Source organism: Ursus americanus, chromosome 21, assembly GCF_024610735.1.
Source record: "Ursus americanus isolate L20-20 chromosome 21, mUrsAme1.1.p, whole genome shotgun sequence".
Lineage (NCBI taxonomy): Eukaryota > Metazoa > Chordata > Mammalia > Carnivora > Ursidae > Ursus > Ursus americanus.
The window spans coordinates 33,117,914-33,135,265 of record NC_142147.1 but is presented as its reverse complement, the minus strand read 5'-3'; the positions used below and the strand labels follow the sequence as shown (position 1 = coordinate 33,135,265).

The following is a 17,352-nucleotide window of genomic DNA, read 5'->3' as shown; positions in this document are numbered from 1 at the left end:
AGTCTTCAAGATGCATTTCAATTCTACCTCCTTCATAACGTATTCCCTGAGCATGCCAATCCACAGTGAATATTCTCTTCTGTGAACTCTGTAACAATTGTTGTCTAGACAAAGTTTTTTCAAAGTGTACTCACATTCCCAAGGAGAATTTGGCCAGTACAAGTCAAGTTTTTGGTGTTTTTATAAAACTACTGATTATAGATTCAAATTTGTCTGAGCAGATTATTTCCAAACACAGTTTCTTTCTTGTCTTCTACTTCCAAATTACATCCTCATGCTATGATGGCGCGTTTATTCCCAACTACAAATTAAGGATCATTAAGATTTGTTTTGTGACTTACAGACTGAGAACTGTTTATTATTAATGTTATTATTTAAAACCATAACCATTGGAAAAATAGTATGAAAAGGGGAGAGGACTGCTATAACAATTTCTACAGTTTTTAAACCACATACACTTTGTTATTTCTACACGCTCACCCTTCCCCCCCTCATTGTTTTAATATGGGATTTTAACTAGAAATTGGTATAAAATCTGTTGTATTGGCATAGCCTGACAAACATTCATTGTGTACTCGCTCTCTGCCAGGAATAGTGATAGATGCTTGTGATACAAAGATAAACAAGCCCCTGCAGGAAGAGGAAGAGTTTTCCAGATGGATTCCATGTGGAACGACATTCTAGGCAGAGGGAACAGCATATGCAAACTCATGTGTCCTAGAATGAGCCAGACATGAAAACTCTGTGGTTCAGATTCTAAGCAGTTTTTTTAATTGAAAAATTTGGTGACTTTATTTAAAGTTTGACAGCCTCTAGATTAAACCCTTTCTCTTTGTCATACACTCTCCTCCACCAACCTTCTCTCCACAAGGGCAGTTCAGGGTCCAGATTCAGACACAAATAACCTTTATTGGGTTCCACTGCTATAGGCCCCTTCATATATATGTAGATCTCTATTTAATTCTTCATTTTAGGTGTTTATCACCATCTCCGGTTTAGAGATGAGTAAAGTGACTTGTCTAAAGTCTCACAAATAGGAAATGAAGGAGGAAGGATGTGAGTTATGTCCACTTCTCATCTGGAGAGAGTGACCAACTGGGCATTTTTGGCGCTGGGATGAGGAAGACCTTCCTTCCAAGTTCAGGACAGTCTTCCCAGACTCTGAATTAACCATATCACTTATAGAGAGAAGGATGACCATTTATCCAGGTAGGAAGAGACTTTAAATTTAGAATTTGTACTTGAAAGCGCTTCTCCAGTTCTTTGAGCTCTGGAGTTTGGCACACAGTAGGAACTCCTTTTTTGTTGAAGGATTGAATCCTGTTCCCACGCCTGTGGCTAGTCTTTCCTCTTGGATTAAAAGCCCCTCGTGGCAGGGTCCCAGTTGTGCCTGTCTAGGGACACTGTGTAGTTGGGTAGGCTTTGGAAAATGTTTTTGTAGTGATGAGTGAATGAATGTGGGACAGGGGACGGCTGTTGATAGGAGGCTACACCTGGCTCTAAAGACTTTCCAGGGTTTGAGGTGCCGTGTTGGGGCCTCCGTACGGGCCATGTCTTTCCTTCTCCCCGGGGCCTCCACGTCTTACAAACCAGACTGGAGGGAGGGGCTATGCAGCCAAGATGGGCTGCGCAGCCACGAGGGGCCAGGTCTCTTAGTACAGCGCCCACTCCCTCCCTGGGCTGGGTAAGGGTGGGAGTGGGAAGAGGTGAGGCCCCTGGCCGGCTGAGCCCAGCTGGGGCCCCTTCCCTGAGACTTGCCACCGCAGCGTTCTACCTGCCTCCCCGGCCGCCCCTTCGCTGCCCGAGGCCGGGTGCGCCCGGCGGGCACCTTGCCCGCCACCCCCGGGGGGCCCCGCCACCGCCTCCGGAGCCGGCCCGGGGCGGCGGGGCGGGCCCGAGCGCTCCACGGCTCCGGGACCGGTCCCCCGGGGCGCGGCCGGGCAGCCGCCCCCGCCCCCCCTCCCCGGGGGCCGGGCCGGGCTCCCGGGAGGCGGGGACTCGCCCAGTGGCAGCAGCGTCCGGGCCGGCGGCGGGCGCGGGGCGGCTTCCTGCAGGCGGCGCCGGGGCGAGCCGTTGCCCGCTGCAGCCACCACCGCCGGGTCGCCGGGTCGCGGGGGCCGCGGCGCTCGGGCCGCGTCGGTGCCTCCCGGGCGCGCTGCGCGGCCGTCGCTGCTGCCCGCGCTCGTGCCGCCGCCGCCGCCGCCGCCGCTGCCGGTTACGCCAGCCCCGCCGCCGCCCGCTCTGATTCTGCGCATAGGCAGCCCCCAAGCCTGTCATTCTGCAAAAACACAGTTTACTCAACACACCACACACACACTCACACACACACGCGCGCACACACACGCGCACACTGGCCCCCTCGCGCACACGCACGGAGGGCGCGAGCGAGCAGACGCGCACACCCGGCGAGCCAAGTTCCGCAGCCTGGCATGGCTTCTGGGGACCTTTACGAGGTACGGGGACGCGGGGGCGCGGCCGGCCCCAGCCCGCGGGCGGCGGCAGGCGGCGGGCGGCGGGGACCGGGCCGGGGCCGGGGCCGGGCGCGAGCCGGAGTTGCCGAGCCCGCGGCGGCGGCGGCGGCGGCGGCGGCGGCCGGAGGGCGGCGGGGGCCAGGCGCGCCTCCCGCCCGCCCTCCCGCGGCGCCCGCGCCCGCTCCCTCTTTCTCTTTCTCTCGCACACACACTCTCTTACTCCATCTACTTTGCGGCCTTGGAGGGGAAGGAGGAAGCCGGGCGGAGCCGGGGCGGGGGAGGTAGCGGTCCCGGGGAGGTGTTTCTCGCCCGACGAGCCGCCTCGAGTGCAGAAAGTACAGGTAAAAGTCGGCGCCGGACGTGCCGGGAATGCTGGGGGCCGCGCGGCGGCCGGCGGGGGTGCGGGGCGGGGGGTGCGCGGCCCGGGCTGGGCGCGGGAGAGGTGGGGGGCGGGCGTGGGAGCGGAGCCCAGCCCCGGCGAGGCGGGGTCCAGGGGAGTGGGGGGAGACTGCGAGGGGGCGACCGGGTTGGGGTTCGGGGGACACCCGCCAAACCGGTCCCCAGGGCCACTGGGCCGCCTCCTCCCTCCCCCCACCTGCTGCCCCCGCCACCGGCTCGGAAGCCCTCCAGGCCGGGGCGTGGGGGCGGTCCTTGCGGGTGTCGTGCTTGCTGGGGGCGAGAGGGGGCGCTGCAGAGGGCCCTGTGTGGAAGGGAGGAGAACATGGAAGTCGGAGGTGGGTGGTAACATGTTGCTGGAGGACCTGGGATGTGAGCCCTGCTCCCGACACTCTGCGTCACCCTCAGTGGATACCTGTGTCCAGGTCCACCCAGGTCCACTCAGGTCGTGGCCAGCCTTGGAGACTTTGAAAGCGTCTTAAAAGTGGTCAAGGAAGATGTTAGTCTGGCATCTGTGAAACAATGGAGGAATAGCTGTGGCCTCTGGGAGCTGGGTAGTAGCTAGCTCTGGACACAACTGTTACAGCTTTTGGGTTCCCGACAAGTGGACAAAATGAGAAACAAGCCCCACTCCCTGGGGAGAATGCCTCCAAAACGGTGTTGGCCCCAAGATAAGGGTCAGAGTAAGGAAGCTAAGAGACCAGCCATCTTCAACCAGAAGGCCCACTGATCCTCCAAGAAATCAGCGTCAGCGCTCGGCCTGGACCCGCACTCCCTAAATAAATAAGGCCGTGAACACTAGCCCTGGTTCTCAAGGCTCTTGACTAAATTGAGATGAGCACCCCGAAAGGGTGGAATTAACCTAATGGGTAAGAAGCTGCAGGGTTGATTCACCCGCAAGAGACTGTAGGGGTGATTCACCTACGATGAGCTTTTTCCTGTGGGCCCTCTGGGCGGCTGAAGCTTTTCAGATGGTAGATTTGCTGGCTGTTGTGTGAGAAGAATGGAGAACAAGCAAGTTAGCATCTTGGCTTCCTGTGTGACTGGGTTTTTTTGGATGATGCTGGACTTGGTAAGGCCCAGTCATGGACCACTACTAACCAGTGGGCTCAGATGGGACACGTGGGTGATCTTAGCACTCCTTGAAAGAATGCTGCAAACTGACCTCTTCTTAACCCTACTGCCTTCCTCATTCTTATGCTAATAAGGAAGGTGAAGTTTGGTAGAAATCTGGTGAAGAACTTTGACAGATCATGGCCAATGTGTCATGTAAGCACTTAGGTCTGTTTCAAGATGGCGGAGCAATGTCTGAAACCAAAAGTTGAAGCACAGTAAAATGGGAGGTCTGATTGAGCTTTTCCAAGTATAGCCAGCACCATTAGGACATTGGTAAAGAGTAGATACTCTTCGGGCGCAAAGCTCATTTCCTGAGAATTGTGGATTTTTCTACCCATTGATTCTGAGTCACCCTAGAGCTGCTCACATTTGCCTAGGTGTATTGTGAAGGCATTAAGAGGCTGTATCAGGAGCTGTCAATATTTCCCCATTTGAAGTTTGGAACTTAAGAACCTTCTGGGGATAATTTCTTGTTTAATGTTCACCTGAAACTACCCTCCTTAACAATGGTAATCATAATCTGTTAAGGGGAATTTTCACACTGGCCTTGGAACTATCTTAGCACCTCAAGAGTTTCTACTGGAGTTTGATAAACAGGACAATAATAATAATTACTTCTGTGATAGTAGGTAATTGTACTAGATGTAAAATAGTTTTCCCATAGCTGATTATTTGCATCATCATTACTAAAAAGGCTAACTTGCATTATGAGAATGTAACCAATGTTAACATTTTTATGGCCTGTGTCTACATTATATAACATATACCGAAGAATTTAATTTGTTGTCCGAATTTAGCTTTAAAAACAATTAAGTGCTGAGAACTGTACATTAGTGTATATATATTTCTAACTGTAAAATTGTTGTGTGTGTAAAAAAAGGATATCGATTTAAGGAAAGATCTTGGAATATCTAGTATATTGACCTTGAAAAGACAAAAAAGAAGAAAACTGATCTTATTCTTAATTATGGTATTATATTAATTAAATATTCAAGTATATATAAGATGGCTTCTTATAACCTCTAACCAAGAAACCATACGTTGAGTGGGCTAAGAACGATTATATTTGTAATTGATACATTTTACCTGTGTGTCTACTGACATTATCCTTGACCCTTTTTAGTGAAGACAAGATTTGGATTATAGAGATGCTTCGTATTCTCTTTGGTGCTTTAGATAATTAAATTGTAAAGAGTAAACCTTCCTCAGATAGCTTTTTTTTTTTTTTAAGAAATAGGTACTGATTTAAAAAATGTCAGAAAATAAAAACTTTATGTAATGGCACTCTTCAATCATAATGAGGAAATACAGAATCAAGCTCCCTTTCCAAAATTTTGGATCTTGATAGGTACTTCTGCTTTGTTTCCCCTATAGAAGAGTTCTTCTCATCATCTTCTGGTGTATTATAGTCATCACCTATAGAAAGGTGATCTTAAATATTGGGTGATTGTCTTAGAATCTGGTATCCGGATACAAAATGAAATTCTTATCCAGATGCTCTGGTCTACATTCTCCTAGACATAAGGGTCATAAAGTGGCAGTCTGTGAGCAGGGTGGGCTATCTATGTATTTTGGTTTGCCTCCATGGTAGATAAGAAAAATGGATTTGAGTATCTCTAGATGGTACATGTGATCTCTAGTTTGTCCTTGTCCCAGCGCTCCCTATTACCATGTGCCCATTCTTACGTTACTTACCTGGCTCCAGCAAACATTAGAGTTTACAACCCCAAGAATATAATCAATCGTTTACTAAGATGTTTGGGTATCAGACATAATCAGGGAATAAGGAGCCCAGTTCTCTTGTCTATTCCCTCTCTGTGTCCCTAGCTTCTTGCACATTCAAATACTCGTTGACAGAATCAGTGAACAGAAGACTGAATTAAGCGTATATAAAGTACCTTGGCTGACTTTTGTTATCCTTGTATTGAGTGTTATCTTCTGTTCTCTTTTTCTCCCCAGCTTGTGATCACTCAGTGGTGGTAACACCATGTGTATGGGTGGCTCTCAGTTCTCTCTGGAAGGAGGTGTGGCTGAGTCCCTTTCCAGAGAGCCAGACCGTTACTCATTAGGATTGAACGCAACTAAGCTTCAACCATGTGGCTTTCCATGTGGCTGTTGGGTGGTGTTTAACACCCCCTCCCTTGTGATTAGCTGACAATTGTGGAGGAGGTCTGTCTCTTCTTCTTTGGCAAAATTGGTCAGAGAATGCTGTATATGTGTAGACAAAGTCAGTAGTAGCCAAGATGGACTTGACAGGGATAGTTCCTTGCGTGTTTGCCAACAGTTTATTTATACACCCCAGAGTTCTTTCTTAAAAGGATGAAATGTGCCATATTTCTTTTTGGGGGGGGGTTGGTAAGCATATGCATCCATATCTAATAGATATATGTGTGTGATTATGTGTATGTTTGTATGTGTGTGTGTATGAAAATACTGCCTGCCTTTCATTCCCAATAAGATAAATAACAATAATAATAGGATAATTTTAGTTTTGTTGAAAGAAATTTACTTTCATTAAAAATTAACTCTGCTGCAATGATGAACATGGGCATTTCTGCCCTTGTATTCTGCAAAATCACACACTAAAAATATGGGAAAATATGGGTTTCTGAGAAAAATGGGATTGAGGCAGATTGTTGAAAACTTATGGAATTTTGTAACCAGAAACGAAACCAAAAATGAATCTAATAAAAACATAGCTTGGTTAAATCTCCACCTGGCTAGTGTTTGCCCTTAACAGGTCAGTCCATCCTTCACAGCCTTCAGATTGGGTTCATGCCTCCTCTCTGTAGATCACAGGGGGCATTTGTTTCTAATAGATACTATTTTCATCAAAATTACCTCTGGCCCAGGGCATAGGCCTCTTTATTCATCTCTACTGGGAGAAATGGTTTCATAGCTTCTTTATCTGCAACTTGCAGCTTCGCCAGGGCTGGTTAACCTAGTAGAAAGCATAGTGGTTCTTGAAGCCATAATCCGCCACCACTCGTGTTAAAAGAAGGCACTGGAGTGCATTTTCAGCTTTGTTCCAAGGTCTTCTTGCATCATTAAATCTTTCTGTTCCTTTGTGAGGGTGCGTTGCTAGGATTGCTTCAGAATATTAACAAGCTAGGAAAAATTACATAAGAATCAATGCAACTTACTTGTTATACTGACATCATTTCCCTATTCACCAGTCAAACCTGAGGTAATTCCTGTCAAATGTGTAGTAGCTGAATAAACGGTCAGTGATGTAACTTCTCTGTACCAGTATTTGAAGAATCAGATATCTTCAAAGAGAATATATTGGTTGAGTTGAATTGATCCCTTGGCACATAGTAGGCACCTGGTGAATATCAAATGGAACTATGATTCTCCCATCTTTTGAAAGTTATTTTAAATTATTCCCTGTGGGTAGATATCAGCTTATTTTCAGGTAGACTTTTATGTCAAGTCATTCTTCATTGTGTAAGATCATTTCTTCAGGGGGTTAAACTGTCCTTGAAAGGAGTTTATACGGCTTCTTGCAATCTGACCAATTGCTAAGGAACGGTTTAGGCATGGTAATTATCAAAGATCTTAAGTATTAGAGACACACATTTAGATTCCAGAGTTATAGGTCTTTCTGCATCTCTTGGATGGTGAAGAGAGGTAGAGATATGGCTGAATTCATAGCATCATCTTTGATTTGTTCATTGTATGTTACTAGAACACCAAATATATGCCAGGCACTAGGGAAATGATGAGATTGTGTTTTCCGTAAGTCCATAGTCTAGTAGAGATATAGTTAAGGAAATGCGCACTTTACAGTGCAATGGGAAAAGTTAATACGGGGGAAGATGGGGTTCTCTGGGATGATGGGGGGAATCCAGCCTTGGAGAAGTGGAAGGCTTCTTAGGAGAGGTGGTGGCCACTGAGGAGTGTAAGGAAATGAGCTGTACCGATCCCTTATCCCTTCAAATTGAGAGAAAGGCAGGAGTTGAGGGGTAACTGTTTGGTTTTTTTGTTTTGGTCCATTAGGTGGATAGTGGAGCCAGTCATGGAGATAGAGAGCCCAGGAAGAAGCATTAATTGAAAGCAGTAGGGTGGTGGAAAGGACAGTGAATTCAGAGTGTTTGTGGAACGTTGGGTATAGAGGTCCACAGCAGTGGTCATGAGAACCTAAAGCTCAGAAGGAGCACCTGGCTCAGGAGATTGGGAATTATTAGTGGACAGATCACAATTAAAGGCGAAGGACAATATGTAAACATGAGGAGGGTCCAGTGATGGAATACTGGAGAAAACCATGGAAGAGGAGAAGGAAGTGATATCAGATTTACAAGGAATAGCAAGAGAGGTAGAAGGAAAAACAAGAGGCTTTGCTGTTATGGAAGACAGTGGGAAACTGTATTTCAAGAAAGAAGGCATGGTCTACAGTGTCCTTTGGATTTAATACCAGGAAGTCATTGGTAACCTTAGGGAGCATCTGTTCCATAGGGTGTGTTGGTGGGTGAGGGAGGGTCTGACTGCGGTATGATCAGGAGCAAGAGGGTGTGTGGGCAACACTTTTAAGAATCTTGGGCATGATTGTGTAGAGAGAGTGAATGTGATATCCAGGGGCAAAGTGGCAGAATGGATCAGCCATCTCCATTCCCCTGGTTCTGCACGTGGATGACTTGGATAACAGTTGTCATGTAGACGGTGGGTTATGGGACTTGCATTCATAGGAGAAGGGATTTTCCAAAAACCCTACAAACCCCTCTTCTGCTGACCTGTGACCGTGGGGTCTGGCATCTTCAGTAATTTTAGCTGGAGAAAAAAGTAGAACATATATAATGTAGAGATACAGAACCTTTCTAAAGATCTTGCTAAATTGAGGACCAGGAGATAAAGTTCTTCACTGAGGGTTTGTCGTACCAGCATTTTTCTGAGAGGAGAGGAATGGTGGACAGATCACCATGGTGTTATAGGTAAATGGCCATGATAGTGTTTTAGGTGTCAACCTAGCTGGCTCCAGTCCCCAATTATTCTGTCAAACACTAATGTAGGTCTTTCTGTGAGGCCATTTTGTAGATGTGATTGAAGTCCATAATCAGTTGAATTTAAGGGAGATTATTCTCAATAATCTTGGTGGGCCTGATTCAGTCAGAACTGAGGCTTACCTGAAGAAGAAAAAATTCCACCTGTGAATAGCAGCTGCAGTTGGGAAGAGTTCCAGCTTGCCCTCCCTAATGACCTGCACTGTGAACTTCCGACTGGCCTAGCCAGCACCCCTCCCCCTCAAACACATAAGCCAATTCCTTGCAGTCTATCTCTTCATGTATATATCCTAGTGGTTCTGCTTCCTTGACTGAGTCCTGATCGATACTGCCAGGTTTCTGGCCCACACTCTGCCACTTGGTAACAGCGTGCTCCTAGATGTGTCCTTTAGGTTTTTTGCACCTGGATGGCCTCTTCTGTACAGGGAGATCACTTGTGTTTTTGAAATCTCTCCTTCTGATTGTGCCTGTTACTTCTTCAAATAAACCTCACTTAGTAGGGAGTGTCATCATCTTGTTTGTCTGCATGTGTGAAGAGCTTCAGGAACCCTGCCGGGCCTTGGTGTTCTGGCCCACGGGGGTTATTCCTGAGCAGGGCACACACTGCCATGCCAGGAATTCCCCGACCAAGGGGCCACCACACTATCGTCAGTTTCTTGACCAGGGAATTTTCCACTCTGATTTTCATTTCCTTGTCTTCTAGTCCAGCGTTTTACAAATTATGTTTCAATGGGCCTCACTAACAAGCCATGGAGCTTATATGAATTCTGGATATGAATTTTACTTAAAAATAGTCATTTGTTTAATAATCCATCAATTAAGTATTTATTATGTGTCAATGGTGTGCCTAGAACCATGCCAGGTGCTGGAGCTGCAGCCACAAATGTTTTTTAAACTGTTGTTCAGAATGTGATAAAGGCCTAACGCCCACATATGGTTGTATACCACACTTTTAACACGTTGGAGTGTTCAGTACATTAAAAGAACAGCCAAGTCAACTATTTTTTGTGAGTACACCTCAGAATACAGCTTTTCCTGCCATCTCTGGACATATATTTGAACCTCTGGTAAACACACTGTTTTAGCAACATTGTAGGTCTGCAATGTTCTTAAAAAAATTCGCGCCTGTTTATATCTCCTCACGTATAATTATACAAGCAAATAGCTTTACAGCACAGTGGACCCCACTCAGTTAACACCCACTCAGTGTTCAAATGGTGGTGGTTGGTGAATGTTCTAGACATGGTGTAATAATCATTGTGTGATAATAACTGACCATCTAATGCTTTCCTCCTTTTATTGTGTAAAAGAGAGTGTTGGGGTTTATTGAGAGTTCTAGGTCATTCTACCCTGACTTTTTAATTTGAGAGAAGTAATATGAGTGATTGTTATGTTTAGAGGGTCAACCACAAACCAAACATTTCCTTTGTTTCTTCTTTCAGACTTCAGGACCCGTTAGAATGCAGAATGCCCCGAGATCATAAATCATAAATCATAAAAATAAAGCAAACCAAACCTGATACCACTTACAACTACTTTTCTTAGCAAATCAAAGATTGTTTTCTTATTTACAAGCAAACCAAATGCAGAAATAAATTGTTGAGGCTGTAACAGGAGGACAGCTAACAGTCTTGGACCTCACTGAAAAATTTCGTTATTAATCAAAATAGGCATTATTGTTCTCATGAGTTAGTTCAGTGATAAGAAAGTGGCATAAATTAAACTTACAAAAGATATCTAGACTAAGAAATTATTGCATGCATCTGATTTTATGTGTTAGGTTTCCTGGAACCATTTTTGATTGGGAAAAGGGTTCCATAGCTGAGGAGTTCCAGCATTTTCTGCAAGACTCTAAACTCTATGAGGGCAGGACCATGTCTGTATTAGTCTGTATTAGGCATTCCCAACTCGTGGCCCTTTACTGGGCACATGGTAGCTTTTCAATAAATACTGTCGGATGAATGATTGAAAATGTTTGAAACCCATGCTCTTAGACCACCTTGCCCTTCTCTTGAGTGAGCTTCCTTTACTGCTTCCCGTAGGGTTTTACTCTTAAGATGGTTCCTTCAGATTGTCCTTGACATTCAAGATTCCATTTTTGCCTTCCACCAGATCTTGTGTAGATTTATTAGATAACAAAAATCCCTTAAAGCAAATTGAAACATTCAAGGCATTGTCCCTCACGATGAGTGATGACTGGATTGAGAGTGGCCATTCTCTGAATCTGGCATGTGACAGAGCCCCTTTCACACCGACACACACAAAACTGTGGTTCACAGCTGCTTCTGCCTCTTGGCTCTGCTCTAGCCTCAGCAGCTTGGCCTAGTTTGATACACACCATCCATTTTAGGTTGAGCTGCCTGGACCCAGACTCTGAAATGGAGAATTCCATCTAGAGGGTTTCCTGAAGAAGTCTCTCAGGAGAAACACGTGTAAGGAAGTGAGGAAGGCAAAATGGGACAGAGGGGCAAGGTGACCTGCAGTGAGGTCACAACTGAGGTCTCACCTGGTGTTGTGGAAGGCTCTGGATCTGGGATAGCCCTACAGAAATGTCCCACATTGAGGGCAGGGAACCGGGCCCTCACCTCCCTGCGTCATCCAGTCACTGCTAGCAGGCTATCCCATGGTGGGGTGGGGAGGGGTGGGGAGTGTTTTCTTGGGCAGGGCAGTTCCCTGTGGCAGGGGGCAGTTCCCTGTGGCAGGGGGCAGTTCCCTTTGAGGGACACATCTGTGCACCTTCTGCAGCAGAGATGCTCCTAGAAGCCAAGGGGATGGGCACACAGACCCTGACAAGGGGACCTGGGTGTGGTGCCCGTGACCCACCACACCATTCTTGCCTTTTGCTGCTTGGTGAGCTGATTTCACTGATCGGTGAGTCCCGCTCTGAGTTCTCCAGAATACACATCTGTCACCTTGCTTGTATTTTCGGTTTTTGGTGCCTTGCTTGAAGACGTCATTTGTCACTTGCCAGCTTCTTGGGGCAGCCTGGGTCTTGATACTGACAGACAGGCTGTGTGTTATGATCATGCTTGTGATTCCTTTGTTTTTCCATTTGGCATGTAGCACAGTGTCGCGTGCAGGGAAGTATTTCAGATGCCATCGTTTCTGTTGGGTCTCCATGCCTTACTGTTGAAACATTTTCCTTGACTGATTCTCCCACTCCTGAGTTGCCTTTCTGTCCTCATCTTCTGCTGCCCGTTTCTTAAACTTTGGAGATTCTTATAGTTTTGACCCGAGGTTCTTCTGCTCTCTCATTGTGATGCAGTGACTGTATGATGATTTCCAAGTCTCTGACACTCGCCTGGGTTTTCCCTTTCAACTCCAGAGTGACCCATCTTACTCCACTGGGGCTCTTTACACTCAAAATATCCAAAGTTGAGCTTACGATCTTCCTATGTAAATCTCGCTTCTCCTTCTGGGTTCCTAGCGTCAGTAGTACCTCTGTCCGTCAGTCCCTCAGCTAGAAATACGGCGTCCTTTGTGCCGTCCTTTATGGTGTTCTCTTGGATCAGCATCCTGGTATTTCCCAGATCTGACCCTTCCCCTTCATATTCTCTCTCCCCACTTGAATCCAGGAGGCAGCTCCCACAACTTGGGTCACTCCAAAACCTCTGAGCTGGTATCTGTGCATCTGTCCAGTTTTTCTCGATGCTGTTCTCATGAGGAACTTTCTAAAATCCCAGTGTTGTCATGTCTCACCTCCTGCTGGTTCTCTGCTTATGGCTGTATTCCGTCCAGAGTTTTGCTCTTGGTTCCCGGAATATTCCATGTGCTCTCCTTTATCTGTACCTCTCCAAATGACTGGGGCGCTGTTACCAACCCTGCCACTTTGCTTGCTTAAATCCTGCTCATCCTTTATGTCTCAATTTAGATGTTGCTCTTGGCAAACCTTCCCTGGCTCCTCAAGGGTTTTCTTTGGGCTCCTGTAGGACCCTGTTTTTTCCTCATTATAGCACTCACCTCAATATGTTATAATTTATCATCTTATTTTCTAAGTCTCCTGCCAGGTTGTAAGTTTGGGGGAGGGGCAGGGATTCTCTGTGTCTTGTTCCAGCTTTAGGACCCAGCCCAATGCGGGATGCAAAAAGCAATCTGTGTAATAAAGGAAAGAATATATTCAGAACTTCCATTTACATGAAAGTTGACACTGATCTTGACAGTCTGTTTTGCATGAAGTTTGAAGGACGGTCAGTCTTTCAGTTTTCCTAAGGGCATGTAACTCTTAAGCCTGTTTTCTCTCTTTCATTGATCAGTTGATCAGTGGACATTGGTTTCTTATAAGCAAAACTCGTGGACAGCGTTTGGCTTTGTATTATCAGTAAAGCTGATGCAGTCTTGTAGTCAAAAGGATTGCTGAGTCTTGGGTTTGGGTAGAAGTTTTTAAGTCATCTGCTTTAGTCTTTTCACCAACATCTCCGAGAAGGGATCAAAAGCGAAAGCCTCTTTTACTCTATTGAAGGAGACAAATGCTTGAAAGGCTAAAACTGGCCATTTGCCTTCACTAAAATCTGAGTGTACCGTACATGAGACAGACAGTATCTTGCTGGACTCTTTCAGAGAATTGCCTTGAAAATCTTGACGTCATTATTACTTTCTTATGCAAGTCTTAGTAAAGGAGGTCAACGAGGCTCAACACAGCCTTGAGTCTCGTTTAATTCTCTCCTTGATGAAGAATGGGGTCAGGACCCATCTCTCCAGCTGATACCACAGGCCTTGACATTATGGGAAACACTTGATATCTGAACTTTCCCTGGAAACCCCAAACTTATTTGTGAACTCCTACTGGTTAAAAGGTGAATGGGTAAGATTTTAGTGTCTTGATGTTTACATTGCTGTATTTGCTTGTCTGTGTTGCCGCCTAAAACCACATTCACTTTGAAGACTATGGTACACATGGAGATCTGTGAAACAGACTTTGGTAAGGGTCTTGTAGTTAATAATAAGAAGAAGGGAACCACACAGTGGCTGCCTTGGGGATGCAAACACATATGGACCTTCTTCAAATAATAGAGCTAATTTTCTCTCTAAATTAATGTGTGTTTTGGTACTTTGTAGAAGGTCATGGATTGTTTTCTTACCTCGGTTATCACACATGGAAGAAATGGCAAAGTCTTTGATATCATAAGGCATTTCTGTTTTATTACCCCCAACCCTTCCACTCTTGTTTAGCCATGTCTCTGGTATTATGGTATTTAGGGGAAGCTGGTGCAAATCCCATTTGCTTTTGATGTAATGAATCAGTATGTCTTTTGAAGAAATCTAATCTCTGATCCTGGCTGATGCATAAAGAGGTTATTGAAGTGCACCTTCCTATGATGCTTGTATAAAATAATCTTAAGAGTAAAAACAGTGATAATAGCATTCAGTGAGTATTGACTATGTGTCAGACATGTCTAAATTCTTGGCATTATCTCCTTTAGTAGTACTTATGGGATGGGTACTAGTTTTGTTGTCCCCATTAATGATTCAGAAACTGAGACTTATAGCTACCAGATGGTAGAACCAAGATTTAAACTAGGTCATCTGGGGGGACCACTACTTATCTCTTGTTAAATTATAAAATGCCCATAGTTTCCCTTCCAATTTCTCTCCTTTTGTTACTTGGTGGTACTGCTGCCCTACCTTGTCAGGCACTGTGCTTGGCACAGAATCCCAGGCATGGGTAGGTGAGTGTTGCATTGAGAACAACAAAAGGAACCAGAAAATATCTTGCTTGTGGTGGTTCCATGTTGGTGTTACTAAATGATGCCATACTTAAATGTAGACCTATCATCTGACCTTGAAAAAAACCATTTTAGGATTTTCATGGAGAATTCACAGAAAGCTCTTTGGTTAGAAGTTTGTAGAACAGGAAAATCAGGGCATGTGTTTCTTTTCTGCCTGCAATTCTTATTTTTTAGGATTAAAAAAAAATTACCAGTCATACCTCTACAACCTTCCTTAGAAGATTTTCGGGTCCTCAGATTATAATAAGTTTGGGTCTGGAGGTTTTAAAATCAGCTACAGTAATAGGTGCTCATATGTCTTCTTTTCAGCTATCTTAACTCCGTTCCTTCTCCCCAGTATATGTTTTCTTAATAAATTAAAAAATAAGATTATAAAGCAAATAAATACCGTCAAAAAGTTTTAAAAATAGAAAAAGCAGAAAAGAAAAAATAGGTCACACTTCTTTTATTTAGCAGTCCACTGTTAACATAGATGTATATCCTTCTGATCTTTTTCTCCTTACATAAGGAATATCAAATTTCTTTATCATATATCCAATATATGATAACTACAAAATATAAAATTATGGCCATACTATCCAAAGCATTATGCAGCTCTTTTAGACAATATAAGTATTTCTTTTATTTAGTAGTATCCTATAACATAATGTCAATATGCTGTCCCATGTAATTGACCACCTTGTAGTCTATTAGATTCTATACATACCCTTTTTTTAAAAAAAGATTTTATTTATTTATTCGACAGAGATAGAGACAGCCAGCGAGAGAGGGAACACAAGCAGGGGGAGTGGGAGAGGAAGAAGCAAGCTCATAGCGGAGGAGCCCGATGTGGGGCTCGATCCCATAACGCCGGGATCACGCCCTGAGCCGAAGGCAGACGCTTAACCGTTGTGCCACCCAGGCGCCCCTATACATACCTTGTTTTAAAATTTTCAGTATTTTAAGTCAAAATCTTTGTGTAAGTTGCTGATACTTCCTTATGGTAAATTTCTAGATGGGGAAGTTCAATGAGTATCCCTTTATAAAGGCTTTTGCTGGGGCGCCTGGGTGGCACAGCGGTTAAGCGTCTGCCTTCGGCTCAGGGCATGATCCCGGCGTTATGGGATCGAGCCCCACATCAGGCTCCTCTGCTGTGAGCCTGCTTCTTCCTCTCCCACTCCCCCTGCTTGTGCTCCCTCTCTCGCTGGTTGTCTCTGTCAAATAAATAAAATCTTAAAAAAATAAAATAAAAATAAAAAAAAGACTTTTGCTAATACTGTCGATTGCTCTCCAGAAAGGACGTCCTTGCCATCCAGAAAAGATATTTCCAGCAGTAACTGGCACGTTTATTTTACTGGGGTCTTAGCGCTATTGGTATTATTGTTAAAAAAAATGCAATTTGAGAGGTGTTTTGCATTTCTTCTTGATGTATAAAGATTTAAAAGACTATTAATCGTTGTCTATAACATACATTAACAAAAATATTTGTTTTCTTTCTAGTTAGTTATTATTTCTGCCTGTTGTGATTTTTTTTATAAGGAGAGTAACTTAAACATTCATACTAGATTAAATATGTATGTATTTAAGATTCCTTCTTGTCTCTATCCTTCCAACTTCCCTCCTTCCTCCTTTACTTCCTCCTTTCCTTCCTTGAAGTAGGCAGAAGGTCTTCCTTGTGTCGAAGCATATAGTCGTTGATCTGTAGTCTTTTCTGTTTCCTATATGGCATAAATTTTGTACACTTAATATTAACTGTAATTTATTTTGCTGTGTGGCGTGAAATAGGGATACGGTCACTGCCATGGCTAATCTGTCGTTTCAACACTATTTATGGAACAATTCATTATTCTCCCTCTGATTTGAAATGCCAGGTTTATCTTTGATGAGATTATTACAGATAGTAAGTAATGTGAATTTATTTACGGGCATTCTCTTGCATACAGTTTTAGTTATTGTGCTTTTAGAAAACATTTTATTGTTTGGTAATTTGAGTCTACGTTCATAATTCTTTTCTCAAAATGTTTTTGATGATTTCAGTTGCTAAAGTTCCCAAATAAAATCCAGATGAGCTTTTTCCTTTAATTGCACTAGATTTACGGATCACTTTGGGAAGAATTGGCATCTTTGTGAGTTTGAGTCTTCTCATTCAAGAACCTATTTCTCGCTATTTATTAAACCTCTTTTTTTAGCAAAGCTTTCTAGTTTTCTTGATACAGATCCTAAGTTTATTATTAGGTCATTTAAATTGTTGTTGCTTTTGTGAATAGGGTATTGTATATAATTTTTTATTGTTTATATATTAGAAGTGTAATTTTTTAGGATATTTGTTTTTAACTATTCACCTGAATTCTTATCGATCTAATGTATATCGTTCAATTCTTTCTGGATTTCTAGTCACATCATCCTCAAATTATCTTACCTGTTCCTTTTTTTTTTTTAAGCTTTTATTCATTTATTTGAGAGAGAAAGAGAGCAAACATGAGCCGGCATTGGCGGGGAGGGGGAAGGACAGAGGGAGAGGCAGACTCCTGTTGAGCAGGGAGCCTGGTGAGGGGCTCCATCCTATGACCCTGAGATCACAACCTGAGCCAAAGCCAGATGCTTAACCAACTGAGCCACCCAGGCACCGCTCTTACCTTTTCTATTAGTCAGATACTTTATGTATTT

At 44.4% G+C, this 17,352-nt stretch overlaps 1 protein-coding gene across 1 annotated transcript in view; it reads left to right on the top strand.

The window, feature by feature from the left end:
• The first annotated feature begins 2,090 nt into the window (after window positions 1-2,090).
• CDYL2 (chromodomain Y like 2) overlaps window positions 2,091-17,352 on the top strand; it is a 166,139-nt gene continuing 150,877 nt past the window's right edge. Inside the window, exon 1 of the mRNA XM_045796056.2 lies at window positions 2,091-2,453. Coding sequence (XP_045652012.1) covers window positions 2,430-2,453 — 24 coding nt within the window. The 5' untranslated portion in view covers window positions 2,091-2,429. The remainder of the gene's footprint in view (window positions 2,454-17,352) is intronic.